The sequence below is a fragment of the Haliotis rubra genome, unplaced genomic scaffold, assembly GCF_003918875.1.
Source record: "Haliotis rubra isolate DU_JTF1 unplaced genomic scaffold, ASM391887v1 Scf692, whole genome shotgun sequence".
NCBI lineage: Eukaryota > Metazoa > Mollusca > Gastropoda > Lepetellida > Haliotidae > Haliotis > Haliotis rubra.
Window position 1 is genome coordinate 512432 of NW_025767404.1, and position 20408 is coordinate 532839.

Below are 20408 nucleotides of genomic sequence, written 5' to 3' on the forward strand. Positions count from 1 at the left end.
TATTTATGTACAAACGATCCCTGAATCAATGGAAGTGTCCTCGCAAAATCCTGTGTACCCTTGTCAGCAAAGCCGCCATTTTGTAAGAAATCGGTCATCGGTAGTGATGTCATACGTCAACATTGTTGTACATATTAGGCAATTTCTTTGAGGTGAAGGTCGGTCGAACAAGAGTAAACACAATCGCCAAATCCTTCCGATTACACTGTCAGTATCATGACGTATATTTTGCGTGTAGTTCATATATTTTTTCATGAAACTGACTTCAGTATCTACATTTAGCCTTGTTCAATATCATATCATACGTGCATATAGGGTTTACTGTGTTTTATTCTTTGAAAGTTTTTGGTGGTTTGAATAATATTTACATAAGAAATTGACACATTTAGTGCAGTAAACTATATTCTAAATCTTTACACAAGTGTTAGAAGATCAAACGTAGCCATAACTGCAACTACTTTAATTCCTATGATGTACAATATTCAATTTATTTGGACTAATATTGCAGTTTCATATGAACAGGTGAATGAACGGCGATTTAATTCAACCTTATAAGTAAAACTGATAATATTAATGAAAATGATTTATATATGTTATGAAATATATAAGCACACATATTTAAAGGAATTGTCTTGTTCAATGCATATTTTTGTGTCGTTTTATAGACTAAACAATAAAAATGTATATTTAGTGGCCAGGCGCGCGTTTGTCGGAAACGTTTTTTGATTCACTATAATTGTTATCGATAATATAATCAATTCATATTCGATAAAAAAATAATGTGATGACGGGATATCAAACTCTAACTATATTTATACGAAAATTGTTTAAAAATATATAAACCATGTCATGTCTTAATTTGGACAAATCTTACATCCATATTTTAATATATTGTTCCATATATAAAAAGCTATCTTTTTGCATTTTTCATTGCATACTTATGAAGCGAAATAGCTACATAGTCATAAACAAAGAAAATTCTTATCCAAAACAAAATATTCGGGTGTTGTGAAATATTATTTTCCACTTACGTTAAATTGATGCCAAACAGGTGCGCGTGTTGTTCACAATAAGATACACAGTCAAACCGTCTAATTGTTGATATATTCAGGACACTATATAAATGGTAAAATCAGTCAGTTTATGTTTTGTCTAAAGAGTGTTAAATTCTGACATAGAAGCCGAGACCTTTTATACAATAAATGGAAATTGGGTGAGATATATACTAATCAGAATATACCAATGTCGTCTTTTTCCGACGTCGCAAAATGCATAAACAAGCAATGACGTCAACTGAAATGTTGTATTATTTTCAGAATAATTACATTTGATGATATGGCTAGTACTCTGGTAATAACGATGCAAACTTAGTCAAAATACATCTACACAAACAGAAGAATATGGGGAATCTAAGAACTAACTTATATATCGGATAGGGCCATCCAAATCGCTATTCCGTGATTTCACATGTAGTACGTTGTCATCTTTTCTTATAAATTGTGAAACTACAAAAGCGTATCCGCTCACATTGGGGAATTTTGAATTGGAATAGTTTGGTTCACCGTGAACAAACAATACCGAAAATATAGCGTCCGTATCCACACCAAATTCTCTCCATGTGATCTGAGTTACATTGACCTAGTCTTAAGCATTACGGAGTTATGCCCCCTTATTGTTATACGTGTATGACCTCTCTGTCGTCGTTTGACGTCATAGAAGAAAATCCATTTTTGACATTTATTGCGAGTCATTTTTAATGTTAAGCGTATAACGTTATGCATAAGTACATAAACCCAATTCATATACACTTATGTCGTTCAGATATCAGATTGTATTTTCTTCGCTCACACTTTCCGTAAAGATACCAAATTGAAAAAAATCGTAGCACAGTGCTTTTATCGGTGCGCGATAAAAAGCTGAGAAATTTACTGTTTTTAACGCATAACAAAAACTTGGACAACATTTAGCAAGGTCTATTTCTCAAATGCCGGGGAAGTTGCACTTATATTTATACCAACTGATAGGAAATTTTATATTCTACATGTATGTGAAATTTTATAGCCGTACGTAGATCCAGGACCACGCGAGCGCAATTCTCGCACAACGTTCACATTTCAAACCGTATGAAAATCTGCGCCTGAAAAAAATCGGCATCCAGGGGATATGGCGGCGGTCTGTAAATATTCGATACTTGACCAAAGAGTCCAGTGATCAATAGCATGAGCATCTGTCTACGCAACTGAGATGCGATGACTCGGGCATGGGTTGCTGAAGACTAACCCGGATCTAACCCGGATCTTCACAAGTGTAGATAAGCACGGGTTGTGAAGAGCAGTTCTAACCGGTATCTTCACGGGTCCATAGATTACATGTATATATGTGAACGTCTGTGCAAGAACATTCAGGTAAAAAAGCGGCCACCCCAATGGACACCATCTTTACATCTTCTTGGTGATTATTTTCGTGATGCAGATGAAACAGAATGTAACTTACAGTCTGGCCTGTCGCAGCGTGGGCAGCGCGCAGTACCGCTGGACAGTGACCTGGCTCAGCCCGTATGTGTAGGACCAGGCTATGGCTGTTCCGATGACCAGTGACCAGAAAGACTGGCGCACAGTAGGGTCGGGGTTGAAGCTGAAACAGGAGCATTGTGGCAGAAATAGCACTTTTCTAGCAGTGCCGATATAACCCGTGAGTCCAGTGACTCGTTGAAGTGTCTGCATTGTAGTGATTGAAAACACCATGTCATGTAACTAGCACGCATTTCGTCCTGGAATCTTTTGACTGAAGGTGAGTGAACTGGACAGTTTAGACAGCATCATTCTGTCATCGTTTGTCACAGAAAGGTTAATTGAAGCATGCGATCACGCGGGTGGATTAAATAATATCCCTAGAAATAGAAAAGGGTACATTTACATTTCTCTTTGATAATATGTTTTTTACTCCTCTTTGTACTGAACAGAATGTATGTCTACATGTCCTCTACACCAGTCCGACCCCACACCCACAGACACCCACAGACAGATCCCCCCCTCCACACACACACATCCGCACCCACACTTACAAACAGATCCCTCCCCTCCCCCAACACCCACAGACAGACCCTCCCCCAACACAGACACCCAAAAACAGATACCTCCCCCACACATACCCACAGACACCCACATCCGCACGCACACCTACATCACCCACAGACAGATCCCTCCCTCCCCCACACCCACAGACAGACCCCCACACACACGCACATATACAATCACATACACAGACACACAGGCACAGGCACACACATACAGACCGATCCCCCCCAAGACACCCCACACCGCTCCGCACGCACGCACGCACGCGCGCGCGCACACACACACACACACAGACATACATACATGTACACACACACATCAACCCCTGGAGAGTTTCAACAAGTAAGTTCGATACTTACTCAAAGAACTGAATCCTACCCCACTCTTCGTTGATTCTCCACACCTCACTTAACCCGCCGACAGCATACGTTCCCTGCAATATGAAGGAGGTCCACAATCCATCAAACCTTGTCACGTTTCTACCCTCTCTATGTGTAACATTTGTACCCACTCTAAATGTAATATTTGTACGCACTCTAAAAGTAACATTTGTATCCACTCTAAATGTAACATTTGCACCCACTCTAAATGTAACATTTGTACCCACTCTACATGTAACATTTGCACCCACTCTAAATCTAACATTTGTACCCACTCTAAATGTAACATTTGTACCCGCTCTAAATGTAACATTTGTACCCACTCTAAATGTAACATTTGTATCAACTCTAATGTAACATTTGTACCCACTCGAAATGTAACATTTGTACCAGTCTAAATGTGAAATTTGTACCCGCTCTTAATGTAACATGTGTACCCACTCTTAATGTAACATTTGTATCCACTCTAAATGTAACACGTGTATCCACTCTTAATGTAACATGTGTACCCACTCTTAATGTAACATTTGTACCCACTCTAAATGTAACACGTGTACCAACTCTTAATGTAACATGTGTACCCACTCTTAATGTAACATTTGTACCCACTCTAAATGTAAAATTTGTATCTGATCTAAATGTAACAAGTGTATCCACTCTAAATGTAACATTTGTACCCGATCTAAATGTAACATTTGTACCCGCTCTTAATGTAACATGTGTACCCGCTCTTAATGTAACATTTGTATCCACTCTAAGTGTAACACGTGTACCCACTCTTAATGTAACATGTGTACCCACTCTTAATATAACATTTGTACCCACTCTAAATGTAACATTTGTACCCACTCTAAATGTAACATTTGTACCCACTCTTAATGTAACATTTGTACCCACTCTTAATGTAACATTTGTACCCACTCTAAATGTAACATTTGTATCCACTCTAAATGTAACATTTGTACCCACTCTAAATGTAACATTTGTACCCACTCTTAATGTAACACTCTTGTGTACCCACTCTTAATGTAACATTTGTACCCACTCTTAATGTAACACTTGTATCTGATCTTAATGTAACATGTGTACCCACTCTTAATGTAACACTTGTATCTGATCTTAATGTAACATGTGTACCCACTCTTAATGTAACATTTGTACCCACTCTAAATGTAACATTTGTACCCACTCTTAATGTAACATTTGTACCCACTCTAAATGTAACATTTGTACCCGATCTTAATGTAACATTTGTTCCCACTCTAAATGTAACACGTGTACCCACTCTTAATATAACATGTGTACCCACTCTTAATGTAACATTTGTATCCACTCTTAATGTAACACGTGTACCCACTCTTAATGTAACATGTGTACCCACTCTTAATGTAACATTTGTACCCACTCTAAATGTAACACGTGTACCCACTCTTGATGTAACATGTGTACCCACTCTTAATGTAACATTTGTACCCACTCTAAATGTAACATTTGTATCCACTCTAATGTAACATTTGTACCCACTCTAAATGTAACATTTGTACCCACTCTTAATGTAACACGTGTACCCACTCTTTATGTAACATTTGTACCAACTCTTAATGTAACACTTGTATCTGATCTTAATGTAACATGTGTACCCACTCTTAATGTAACATTTGTACCCACTCTAAATGTAACATTTGTACCCGATCTTAATGTAACGTTTGTTCCCACTCTTAATGTAACACGTGTACCCGCTCTTAATGTAACATTTGTACCCGCTCTTAATGTAACATTTGTATCCACTCTTAATGTAACACGTGTACCCGCTCTTAATGTAACATGTGTACCCACTCTAAATGTAACATTTGTACCCACTCTAAATGTAACATTTGTACCCGCTCTTAATGTAACATTTGTACCCACTCTTAATGTAACATTTGTACCCGCTCTTAATGTAACATTTGTACCCACTCTTAATGTAACATTTGTACCAACTCTAAATGTAACATTCTTTATGCATCCGTATGTTCTTCTTACTTATTACCGTTTCAGAAGGATAATGTTTCACATGATGATTACTTACTAAATGCATCATATTCGTTAGAATAACAACCAAAACAGACCCTGACGATTATGGCCAGTACTCCGACAAGCATCACGACACACTGAAACACGTCTGCCCATACAACTGCTTTCATTCCTCCCTGAAATAATAAAGTTTTTTTTCAATATTCGCAGGTGACCTGAAAAATGATTTGCTTTCTGCCACGTGAGAACTATTCAGAGTAATTTCGTATTATCAGCTGTGTAGAGTGTTGAGGAGTGTCCCCAACAGGGCAAGACAAGCACACCGAGCACGAGCACCTGCTTCAAGCACTAACTTATAAACGTACCTTTATAATACAGTCCATCTATTACACCTGACGTACCTTTATAATACAGTCCATCTATTAAACCTAACTGTTCAGTCAGGTGCATCAAACTTGTGAGAGTTGTCCATCGTGTTTTCTACCTGCCACTGAGGTGAGAGTATACACTAAACGCCAAAAGAAACGTTACCCTCCTTCCTTAATGACGGAGGTACCTATCTTCAGCTGGCGCTGTGATGCGTGGACGTCCACTTCTTGGTGTCTACGGTAACCCCAGTCTGTCTGAAGCCCTGAATAAGTCTTATACCCGTGATACGGTGGCATTACAATGGCTCTGATTCTCTCTTCAGCTGTTGATGTGGCATATTCCTCGTACTTGTGTATCATATCATGCATTATAGGCTCTCTGTAGACCCTATAGAATAATTCTACACGTGAAATGGATGCAAATACTGCATGAATATTGCTGCGTATTGTCGATTGATATTGCTATGTGTAAACCGAAAATGGAAAAATGTTACCTTGCAAGCAAAAATGCTAACAAAGATAATTTTAGATGTTCCTAAACATTTTTTCACAATATCAAAGACACGCTTTACTCGTCAGTATCAGTAGAAAATGTTTTAAAAGACTGAAATCATATGAATGATTATTTTGCAATTTTCTACACTCTACATCAGTTGTTTCTTGTTTTAATAGTTGAAAAATGGTGACTTTAAAAGGTTTAACTTTGTCTCAAAACAGAATTATGTTTCCACCTTTCTTGTGGACATCTAAATCACTGTGTATTGAACTCTTCAGCAAAAGATGCATTTCACCTAAACATGAATGCATTTGAGAATTGTTAAGCTTTCTTGTATACTAATACCTTCTAACATATCTAATGTAAATGTAAGGGGGTAACGTTTTGTTTGGTGTTTAGTGTATATGTGCTATTTGTGATCCACCTTTAAGATACCTCGAGAAGATATACAGATGTAGAAGGTAGACATATGCTCACAGTGTGACCTACCTACCAGATGCGTGTAGAAGGTGGACATATGCTCACAGTGTGATCTACCTACCAGATACGTGTAGAAGGTGGACATATGCTCACAGTGTGATCTACCTACCAGATACGTGTAGAAGGTAGACATATGCTCACAGTGTGATCTACCTACCAGATACGTGTAGAAGATAGACATATGCTCACAGTGTGATTCAACTACCAGACACGTGTAGAAGGTCGACATATGCTCACAGTGTGACCTACCTACCAGATGCGTGTAGAAGGTGGACATATGCTCACAGTGTGATCCACCTACCAGATATGTGTAAAAAATAGACATATGCTCACAGTTTGATCCACCTACCAGACACGTGTAGAAGGTAGACATATGCTCACAGTGTGATCTACCTACCAGATGCGTGTAGAAGATAGACATATTCTCACAGTGTGATCTACCTACGAGATACGTGTAGAAGATAGACATATGCTCACAGTGTGATCGACCTACCAGATACGTGTAGAAGGTGGCTACGAGACCAATCGTAATTATCGTGGCCCATGTTGGATACCCAGTCACTGTTTGAAACATGAATAGAAAAATAGCAGAAAATGCATAGAATTATTACAAATATTGACTTTTGTGAATTTCAGTTTATATATTGCATATATCACATAATGCATACATCGTAAAGAGGGCATCTGACCAACATCGGTATGGAGAGCATGTCGTTTACAAATATATAGCCACGTAAAGTGACCCCACCTTGCCTTGTATAATGTTCATTGAAAAGAGGATGGTGAATTATTGATGCGTTACAATTACAAACCTACCTGCTTCTAGAGCCGTCGATGGAGCAAGTGACGCCAGGCCCATATAGATCACCTGGGACAAAACATATCTACAAGTGCATGTACAACATACACAAAGCCACGTATCTACAAGTACAACGTACAAAAACACACGTGTCTACAGGTAGAACGTACATACAGACACGTGTCTACAAGCACAACGTATACAGAGCCAGATGTTTCCAAGTACAACGTACACATAGCCACGTGTCTAAAAGTACAACGTACACATAGCCACGTGTCTAAAAGTACAACGTACATGGAGCCAGGTCACCTGGCAGGCAATAATTAGGTAAGTGTTCTCAAACCCTAGACTCTATGTTTACCAGACCTCAGAAACTATTACATGAATTTAATTGACTAAAATACTTGTGTTAAATTAACCCGTTCACTAAATGCATACAAGACAGTCATAATCATAAAAAAAACTAATTTCAAATTTCCGTGTCTTCCGATCCTCCAATTGATTGTCATGTTGTTTACAGTTCCTACTTGATGACAATCATCATGCTGTTTGCAATGCATACTTGTTTGACAATCATTATGCTATTTACACTACCTAATTGTTTGACAATCATTATGCTGTTTACTCTGCCTACTGGTATGACAATCAATCTGCTGCTTTCCTACTTGCTGACAATCATCATGTTGTTTATACTACTTACTTGTTTGACAGTCATCATGCTGTTTACACTACCTACTTGTTTGACAATCATCATGCTGTTTACACTGCCTACTTGCTGACAATCATCATACTGTTTACACTACCTACTTGTATGACAATCATCATACTGTTTACACTACCTACTTGTTTGACAATCATCATGCTGTTTATACTACCTCCTTGTTTGACAATCATTATGCTGTTTACACTACCTACTTGTTTGACAATCATCATGCTGTTTTTACTACCTACTTGTTTGACAATCATCATGCTGTTTTACACTACCTACTGGTTTGACAATCATCATGCTGTTTACACTACCTACTTTTTGCCAATCATCATGCTGTTTACACTTACTACTTGTATGAGAATTATCATGCTATTTAAACTACCTACTTGTTTGACAATCATCATGCTGTTCACACTACCTACTTGCTGACAATCATCATGCTGTTTACACTACCTACTTGCTGACAATCATCATGCTGTTTACACTACCTACTTGTTTGACAATGATCATGCTGTTTACACTACCTACTTGTTTGACAATCATCATGCTGTTTACACTACCTACTTTTTGACAATCATCATGCTGTTTACATTACTGGACCTACATGTTGTTTACACAACCTGCTGACAATCATCATGCTGTTTACACTACCTACTTGCTGACAATCATCATGCTGTTTACACTACCTACTTGCTGACAATCATCATGCTGTTTACACTACCTACTTGTTTGACAATCATCATGCTGTTTACACTACCTACTTGCTGACAATGATCATGCTGTTCACACTACCTACTTGCTGACAATCATCATGCTGTTTACACTACCTACTTGTTGGACAATGATCATGCTGTTTACACTACCTACTTGTTGGACAAACATCATGTTGTTTACACAAACTACTTTCTGACAATCATCATTCTGTTTACACTACCTACTTGTTGACAATCATCATGCTGTTTACACTACCTACTTGTTGGACAATCATCATGCTGTTTACACTACCTACTTGTTTGACAAACATCATGTTGTTTACACTACCTACTACTTTCTGACAATCATCATGCTGTTTACACTACCTACTTGTTTGACAATCATCATGCTGTTTACAGTACCTACTTGTTGGACAATCATCATGCTGTTTACACTACCTACTTGTTTGACAATCATCATGCTGTTTACACTACCTACTTGCTGGACAATCATCATGCTGTTTACACTACCTACTTGTTTGACAATCATCATTCTGTTTACACTACCTACTTGTTTGACAATCATCATGCTGTTTACACTACCTACTTGTTTGACAATCATCATGCCGTTTACACTACCTCCTTGTTTGACAATCATCATGCTGTTTACGCCACCTACTTGCTGACAATCATCATGCTGTTTACACTACCTACTTGTTTGACAATCATCATGCTGTTTACACTACCTACTTGTGTGACAATCATCATTCTGTTTACAGCACCTACTTGTTTGACAATCATCATGCAGTTTAAAGAACCTACTTGTTTGACAATCACCATGCCGTTTACACTACCTACTTGTTTGACAATCATCATGCTGTTTACACTACCTACTTGTTTGACAATCATCATGCTGTTTACACTACCTACTTGCTTTGACAATCATCATGCTGTTTACACTACCTACTTGTTTGACAATCATCATGCTGTTTACACTACCTACTTGTTGGACAATCATCATGCTGTTTACACTACCTACTTGTTTGACAATCATCATGCTGTTTAGAATACCTACTTGTTTGACAATCATCATGCTGTTTACACTACCTACTTGTTTGACAATCATCATGCTGTTTACACTACCTACTTGTTTGACAATCATCATGCTGTTTACACTACCTACTTGTTTGACAATCATCATGCTGTTTACACTACCTACTTGTTTGACAATCATCATGCTGTTTAGAATACCTACTTGTTTGACAATCATCATGCTGTTTACACTACCTACTTGTTTGACAATCATCATGCTGTTTTATCAACAGTACCTACTTGTTTGACAATCATCATGCTGTTTACACTACCTACTTGTTTGACAATCATCATGCTGTTTACACTACCTACTTGTTTGACAATCATCATGCTGTTTACACTACCTACTTGTTTGACAATCATCATGCTGTTTACACTACCTACTTGTTTGACAAATCATACACTACCTACTTGTTTGACAATCATCATGCTGTTTACACTACCTACTTATTGACAATCATCATGCTGTTTACACTACCTACTTGTTTGACAATCATCATGCTGTTTACACTACCTACTTGTTGGACAATCATCATGCTGTTTACAGTACCTACTTGTTTGACAATCATCATGCTGTTTACACTACCTACTTGTTTGACAATCATCATGCTGTTTACACTACCTACTTTTATTGACAATCATCATGCTGTTTACACTACCTACTTGTTTGACAATCATCATGCTGTTTACACTACCTACTTGTTGGACAATCATCATGCTGTTTACAGTACCTACTTGTTTGACAATCATCATTCTGTTTACGCTACCTACTTTTATTGACAATCATCATGCTGTTTACACTACCTACTTGTTTGACAATCATCATGCTGTTTACACTACCTACTTGTTTGACAATCATCATGCTGTTTACACTACCTACTTGTTTGACAATCATCATGCTGTTTACACTACCTACTTGTTTGACAATCATCATGCTGTTTACAATACCTACTTGTTTGACAATCATCATGCTGTTTACACTACCTACTTGTTTGACAATCATCATGCTGTTTACACTACCTACTTGTTTGACAATCATCATGCTGTTTACACTACCTACTTGTTTGACAATCATCATGCTGTTTACACTACCTACTTGTTTGACAATCATCATGCTGTTTACACTACCTACTTGTTTGACAATCATCATGCTGTTTACACTACCTACTTGTTTGACAATCATCATGCTGTTTACACTACCTACTTGTTTGACAATCATCATGCTGTTTACACTACCTACTTGTTTGACAATCATCATGCTGTTTACACTACCTACTTGTTTGACAATCATCATTCTGTTTACACTACCTACTTGTTTGACAATCATCATGCTGTTTACACTACCTACTTGTTTGACAATCATCATGCTGTTTACACTACCTACTTGTTTGACAATCATCATGCTGTTTACACTACCTACTTGTTTGACAATCATCATGCTGTTTACACTACCTACTTGTTTGACAATCATCATGCTGTTTACACTACCTACTTGTTTGACAATCATCATGCTGTTTGTTTGACACACTACCTACCTACTTGTTGACAATCATCATGCTGTTTACACTACCTACTTGTTGGACAATCATCATGCTGTTTACACTACCTACTTGTTTGACAATCATCATGCTGTTTACACTACCTACTTGTTTGACAATCATCATGCTGTTTACACTACCTACTTGTTTGACAATCATCATGCTGTTTACACTACCTACTTGTTTGACAATCATCATGCTGTTTACACTACCTACTTGTTTGACAATCATCATGCTGTTTACACTACCTACTTGTTTGACAATCATCATGCTGTTTTACACTACCTACTTGTTTGACAATCATCATGCTGTTTACACTACCTACTTGTTTGACAATCATCATGCTGTTTACACTACCTACTTGTTTGACAATCATCATGCTGTTTACACTACCTACTTGTTTGACAATCATCATGCTGTTTTTACTACCTACTTACCTTTGTTTGACAATCATCATGCTGTTTACACTACCTACTTGTTTGACAATCATCATGCTGTTTACACTACCTACTTGTTTGACAATCATCATGCTGTTTACACTACCTACTTGTTTGACAATCATCATGCTGTTTACACTACCTACTTGTTTGACAATCATCATGCTGTTTACACTACCTACTTGTTTGACAATCATCATGCTGTTTACACTACCTACTTGTTTGACAATCATCATGCTGTTTACACTACCTACTTGTTTGACAATCATCATGCTGTTTACACTACCTACTTGTTTGACAATCATCATGCTGTTTTTACACTACCTACTTGTTTGACAATCATCATGCTGTTTACACTACCTACTTGTTTGACAATCATCATGCTGTTTACACTACCTACTTGTTTGACAATCATCATGCTGTTTACACTACCTACTTGTTTGACAATCATCATGCTGTTTACACTACCTACTTGTTTGACAATCATCATGCTGTTTACACTACCTACTTGTTTGACAATCATCATGCTGTTTACACTACCTACTTGTTTGACAATCAATCATCATGCTGTTTACACTACCTACTTGTTTGACAATCATCATGCTGTTTACACTACCTACTTGTTTGACAATCATCATGCTGTTTACACTACCTACTTGTTTGACAATCATCATGCTGTTTACACTACCTACTTGTTTGACAATCATCATGCTGTTTACACTACCTACTTGTTTGACATCATCATCATGCTTGTTTAATCATCATGCTGTTTTGTACCTACTTGTTTGACAATCATCATGCTGTTTACACTACCTACTTGTTTGACAATCATCATGCTGTTTACACTACCTACTTGTTTGACAATCATCATGCTGCTGTTTACACTACCTACTTGTTTGACAATCATCATGCTGTTTACACTACCTACTTGTTTGACAATCATCATGCTGTTTACACTACCTACTTGTTTGACAATCATCATGCTGTTTACACTTTACACTTGACAATCATCTGCTGTTTGACAATCAATCATCATGCTGTTTACACTACCTACTTGTTTGACAATCATCATGCTGTTTACACTACCTACTTGTTTGACAATCATCATGCTGTTTACACTTACTTGTTTAATACCTACTTGTTTGACAATCATCATGCTGTTTACACTACCTACTTGTTTGACAATCATCATGCTGTTTACACTACCTACTTGTTTGACAATCATCATGCTGTTTACACTACCTACTTGTTTGACAATCATCATGCTGTTTACACTACCTACTTGTTTGACAATCATCATGCTGTTTACACTACCTACTTGTTTGACAATCATCATGCTGTTTACACTACCTACTTGTTTGACAATCATCATGCTGTTTACACTACCTACTTGTTTGACAATCATCATGCTGTTTACACTACCTACTTGTTTGACAATCATCATGCTGTTTACACTACCTACTTGTTTGACAATCATCATGCTGTTTACACTACCTACTGGTTTGACAATCATCATGCTGTTTACACTACCTACTTGTTTGACAATCATCATGCTGTTTACACTACCTACTTGTTTGACAATCATCATGCTGTTTACACTACCTACTTGTTTGACAATCATCATGCTGTTTACACTACCTACTTGTTTGACAATCATCATGCTGTTTACACTACCTACTTGTTTGACAATCATCATGCTGTTTACACTACCTACTTGTTTGACAATCATCATGCTGTTTACACTACCTACTTGTTTGACAATCATCATGCTGTTTACACTACCTACTTGTTTGACAATCATCATGCTGTTTACACTACCTACTTGTTTGACAATCATCATGCTGTTTACACTACCTACTTGTTTGACAATCATCATGCTGTTTACACTACCTACTTGTTTGACAATCATCATGCTGTTTACACTACCTACTTGTTTGACAATCATCATGCTGTTTACACTACCTACTTGTTTGACAATCATCATGCTGTTTACACTACCTACTTGCTGACAATCATCATGCTGTTTACACTACCTACTTGTTTGACAATCATCATGCTGTTTACACTACCTACTTGCTGACAATCATCATGCTGTTTACACTACCTACTTGTTTGACAATCATCATGCTGTTTACACTACCTACTTGTTTGACAATCATCATGCTGTTTACACTACCTACTTGTTTGACAATCATCATGCTGTTTACACTACCTACTTGTTTGACAATCATCATGCTGTTTACACTACCTACTTGTTTGACAATCATCATGCTGTTTACACTACCTACTTGTTTGACAATCATCATGCTGTTTACACTACCTACTTGTTTGACAATCATCATGCTGTTTACACTACCTACTTGTTTGACAATCATCATGCTGTTTACACTACCTACTTGTTTGACAATCATCATGCTGTTTACACTACCTACTTGTTTGACAATCATCATGCTGTTTACACTACCTACTTGTTTGACAATCATCATGCTGTTTACACTACCTACTTGTTTGACAATCATCATGCTGTTTACACTACCTACTTGTTTGACAATCATCATCATGCTGTTTTACACTGTTTACCTACTTGTTTGACAATCATCATGCTGTTTACACTACCTACTTGTTTGACAATCATCATGCTGTTTACACTACCTACTTGTTTGACAATCATCATGCTGTTTACACTACCTACTTGTTTGACAATCATCATGCTGTTTACACTACCTACTTGTTTGACAATCATCATGCTGTTTACACTACCTACTTGTTTGACAATCATCATGCTGTTTACACTACCTACTTGTTTGACAATCATCATGCTGTTTACACTACCTACTTGTTTGACAATCATCATGCTGTTTACACTACCTACTTGTTTGACAATCATCATGCTGTTTACACTACCTACTTGTTTGACAATCATCATGCTGTTTACACTACCTACTTGTTTGACAATCATCATGCTGTTTACACTACCTACTTGTTTGACAATCATCATGCTGTTTACACTACCTACTTGTTTGTTTGCCAATCATCATGCTGTTTACACTACCTACTTTTTTGACAATCATCTTGTTTGACAATCATCATGCTGTTTACACTACCTACTTGTTTGACAATCATCATGCTGTTTACACTACCTACTTGTTTGACAATCATCATGCTGTTTACACTACCTACTTGTTTGACAATCATCATGCTGTTTACACTACCTACTTGTTTGACAATCATCATGCTGTTTACACTACCTACTTGTTTGACAATCATCATGCTGTTTACACTACCTACTTGTTTGACAATCATCATGCTGTTTACACTACCTACTTGTTTGACAATCATCATGCTGTTTACACTACCTACTTGTTTGACAATCATCATGCTACTTGTTTACAATACCTACTTGTTTGACAATCATCATGCTGTTTACACTACCTACTTGTTTGACAATCATCATGCTGTTTACACTACCTACTTGTTTGACAATCATCATGCTGTTTACACTACCTACTTGTTTGACAATCATCATGCTGTTTACACTACCTACTTGTTTGACAATCATCATGCTGTTTACACTACCTACTTGTTTGACAATCATCATGCTGTTTACACTACCTACTTGTTTGACAATCATCATGCTGTTTACACTACCTACTTGTTTGACAATCATCATGCTGTTTACACTACCTACTTGTTTGACAATCATCATGCATGCTGTTTACACTACCTACTTGTTTGACAATCATCATGCTGTTTACACTACCTACTTGTTTGACAATCATCATGCTGTTTACACTACCTACTTGTTTGACAATCATCATGCTGTTTACACTACCTACTTGTTTGACAATCATCATGCTGTTTACACTACCTACTTGTTTGACAATCATCATCATGCTGTTTACACTACCTACTTGTTTGACAATCATCATGCTGTTTACACTACCTACTTGTTTGACAATCATCATGCTGTTTACACTACCTACTTGTTTGACAATCATCATGCTGTTTACACTACCTACTTGTTTGACAATCATCATGCTGTTTACACTACCTACTTGTTTGACAATCATCATGCTGTTTACACTACCTACTTGTTTGACAATCATCATGCCTACCTACTTGTTTGACAATCATCATGCTGTTTACACTACCTACTTGTTTGACAATCATCATGCTGTTTACACTACCTACTTGTTTGACAATCATCATGCTGTTTACACTACCTACTTGTTTGACAATCATCATGCTGTTTACACTACCTACTTGTTTGACAATCATCATGCTGTTTACACTACCTACTTGTTTGACAATCATCATGCTGTTTACACTACCTACTTGTTTGACAATCATCATGCTGTTTACACTACCTACTTGTTTGACAATCATCATGCTGTTTACACTACCTACTTGTTTGACAATCATCATGCTGTTTACACTACCTACTTGTTTGACAATCATCATGCTGTTTACACTACTACTACTTGTTACCTACTTGTTTGACAATCATCATGCTGTTTACACTACCTACTTGTTTGACAATCATCATGCTGTTTTTACACTACCTACTTGTTTGACAATCATCATGCTGTTTACACTACCTACTTGTTTGACAATCATCATGCTGTTTACACTACCTACTTGTTTGACAATCATCATGCTGTTTACACTACCTACTTGTTTGACAATCATCATGCTGTTTACACTACCTACTTGTTTGACAATCATCATGCTGTTTACATTACCTACTTGTTTGACAATCATCATGCTGTTTACACTACCTACTTGTTTGACAATCATCATGCTGTTTACACTACCTACTTGTTTGACAATCATCATGCTGTTTACACTACCTACTTGTTTGACAATCATCATGCTGTTTACACTACCTACTTGTTTGACAATCATCATGCTGTTTACACTACCTACTTGTTTGACAATCATCATGCTGTTTACACTACCTACTTGTTTGACAATCATCATGCTGTTTACACTACCTACTTGTTTGACAAATCATCATGCTGTTTACACTACAATCTCATGCTGTTTACACTACCTACTTGTTTGACAATCATCATGCTGTTTACACTACCTACTTGTTTGACAATCATCATGCTGTTTACACTACCTACTTGTTTGACAATCATCATGCTGTTTACACTACCTACTTGTTTGACAATCATCATGCTGTTTACACTACCTACTTGTTTGACAATCATCATGCTGTGTTTACACTACCTACTTGTTTGACAATCATCATGCTGTTTACACTACCTACTTGTTTGACAATCATCATGCTGTTTACACTACCTACTTGTTTGACAATCATCATGCTGTTTTACCTACTTACTTTTGACAATCATCATGCTGTTTACACTACCTACTTGTTTGACAATCATCATGCTGTTGTTTACACTACCTACTTGTTTGACAATCATCATGCTGTTTACACCTGCTACTTGTTTGACAATCATACTGTTTACTACCTACTTTGACAATCATCATACTTGTTGTTTCATCATGCTGTTTACACTACTCACTTGTTTGACAATCATCATGCTGTTTACAGTACCTAATACCTACTTGTTTGACAATCATCATGCTGTTTACACTACCTACTTGTTTGACAATCATCATGCTGTTTCATCATGCTGTTTACACTACCTACTTGTTTGACAATCATCATGCTGTTTACACTACCTACTTGTTTGACAATCATCATGCTGTTTACACTACCTACTTGTTTGACAATCATCATGCTGTTTACACTACCTACTTGTTTGACAATCATCATGCTGTTTACACTACCTACTTGTTTGACAATCATCATGCTGTTTACACTACCTACTTGTTTGACAATCATCATGCTGTTTACACTACTACCTACTTGTTTGACAATCATCATGCTGTTTACACTACCTACTTGTTTGACAATCATCATGCTGTTTACACTACCTACTTGTTTGACAATCATCATGCTGTTTACACTACTACCTCACTTGTTTGACAATCATCATGCTGTTTACACTACCTACTTGTTTGACAATCATCATGCTGTTTACACTACCTACTTGTTTGACAATCATCATGCTGTTTACACTACCTACTTGTTTGACAATCATCATGCTGTTTACACTACCTACTTGTTTGACAATCATCATGCTGTTTACACTACCTACTTGTTTGACAATCATCATGCTGTTTACACTACCTACTTGTTTGACAATCATCATGCTGTTTACACTACCTACTTGTTTGACAATCATCATGCTGTTTACACTACCTACTTGTTTGACAATCATCATGCTGTTTACACTACCTACTTGTTTGACAATCATCATGCTGTTTACACTACCTACTTGTTTGACAATCATCATGCTGTTTACACTAATACCTACTTGTTTGACAATCATCATGCTGTTTACACTACCTACTTGTTTGACAATCATCATGCTGTTTACACTACCTACTTGTTTGACAATCATCATGCTGTTTACATATACCTACTTGTTTGACAAGGGGTAATGGGATAGGGAGACCATGGGAATTAGAGAGGGGGGTAATGGGATAGGGAGATGATGGGCATTAGAGAGGGGGTAATGGGATAGGGAGATCATGGGAATTAGAGAGGGAGGTCATGAAAAGGAGAGATCATTGGAAAGAGAAATCGTAGGAAAGGGAGATCATGGGAATTAGAGAGGGAGGTAACGGGAGAGGGAGATCATAGGAAAGGGAGATCGTGGAAATTGGAGAAGGGGGTAATGGGAAAGGGAGATCATTGGGAAGAAAAATCGTGGGAACGGAAGGTCATAGGTATTAGAGATAGTCTTCGTGGACAGAAGACATCCTGGGAAACGGAGATCATGGGAATTAGAGAGGGAGGTCACGGGAAAGGGCCATCATGGGAATTAGAGAGGGAGGTAATTGGACAGGGAAATCATGGGAATTAGAGAGGGAGGTCATGGGAATTAGGGAGGGAGGTCATGGGAATTAGGGAGGGAGGTCAAGTGGAAATTAGAGAGGAGGTCAGGGAATTAGGAGGGAGGTCATGGGAATTAGGGAGGGAGGTCATGCGGGAATTAGGAGGGAGGGAGGTCAGGAATTAGGGTGGAGGTCATGGGAATTAGGAGGGAGTGGGGAGGTCAGGGAATTGGGAGGTCATGGAGAGGAGGTCATGGGAATTAAGGAGGGAGGTCATGGGAATTAGGAGGGAAGTCAGCGGGAATTAGAGAGGAAGTCAGGGAATTAGGGGGAGGTCATGGGGAAACTTTATATTTACGCTGCATAAACGTTTGATTCGACTGACGAGTTTTCCAGCTACGGAACAACCGAATCACTGTCACAGTGTTCGGGATAGCCCACACTACGTCCAGACGGACTTTCTCTAGACTCACAGAATGCAAGCAAAACAGTTGGAATTAATGTCACGTGAATTCACACAAACTCTGGAAAGACGTTTTATAAATATTTGTATTAAACTCCTCCACCACCTACCTCCTCGTAACTCCTGCTTCTTCGTCTACTACAACTGCTACTACTACTACTGTTGCTATTGCCACAACTGCTGCTGTTACTACAGCTACTACTGCTGCTACTTCCACTACTACTGCTGTGACTACCACCACTACTACTTCTGCCACTACTAATCCTGCTGTTGCTTCTGCAACTGTTACATCGAATGACCTTGAAACGTCGGTATAAGCGAATGCTTGATTAGTGGCGCGCTGCAACAAACGTGTGTAACTACGAGTAATTTTACCTCAAATGAGCTTGTATACTTCAGTGGATAAAGGAGGGGAACGTACAGCACTGCAGACACAACAATGGCTATAGTTAAGCCGAACGTGTCTAGGTAGTACTGCGTCCCTTCTCGGTACATCTCGGCTGGAGTTCCCAGAATCAAGATGGCGGACATGAAGGACACTAGGATGGAAATGGCGAGGGGTACAGTCTTCATCTGTCTTCCACCCATGAGAAATTCCCCCGTTGTGTTTTGCTTGTGTCCGAAAAATGCATGGAAAATTCCAATTCCTGCAGACACGAGCAGCACCAGAGCAAAAACCACGTAATCACCAGCACCAAACACCATTTCCTGAGATGCCATGGTGACTGTCGGCGTTATTCAACAGATACAACTAAATGTATTCTGATACGATTGTGATGCTGGCTTTCAGTACACCATCTACAATAGTATACAGTGGGTAGGAGACCCCGGATGTGGTCACGTGATGCAGCTGTAATATGGAGGATGCGAGCAGGCTTCACGTGTCTGTACGTGTACGTGACACGCCGTCATGCACAAGTTCCTCTAAATTATTATATACTTTTTA

At 38.0% G+C, this 20408-nt stretch overlaps 1 protein-coding gene across 1 annotated transcript in view; it reads right to left on the bottom strand.

The window, feature by feature from the left end:
- LOC124258422 (sodium-coupled monocarboxylate transporter 1-like) overlaps positions 1-20182 on the bottom strand; it is a 35975-nt gene extending 15793 nt beyond the window's left edge. Inside the window, exons 1-3 of the mRNA XM_046692518.1 lie at positions 19884-20182; positions 3437-3565; positions 2494-2634 (exon numbers count right to left, since the gene is read on the bottom strand). Coding sequence (XP_046548474.1) covers positions 2494-2634; positions 3437-3565; positions 19884-20182 — 569 coding nt within the window. The remainder of the gene's footprint in view (positions 1-2493; positions 2635-3436; positions 3566-19883) is intronic.
- Positions 20183-20408: the final 226 nt, after the last annotated feature.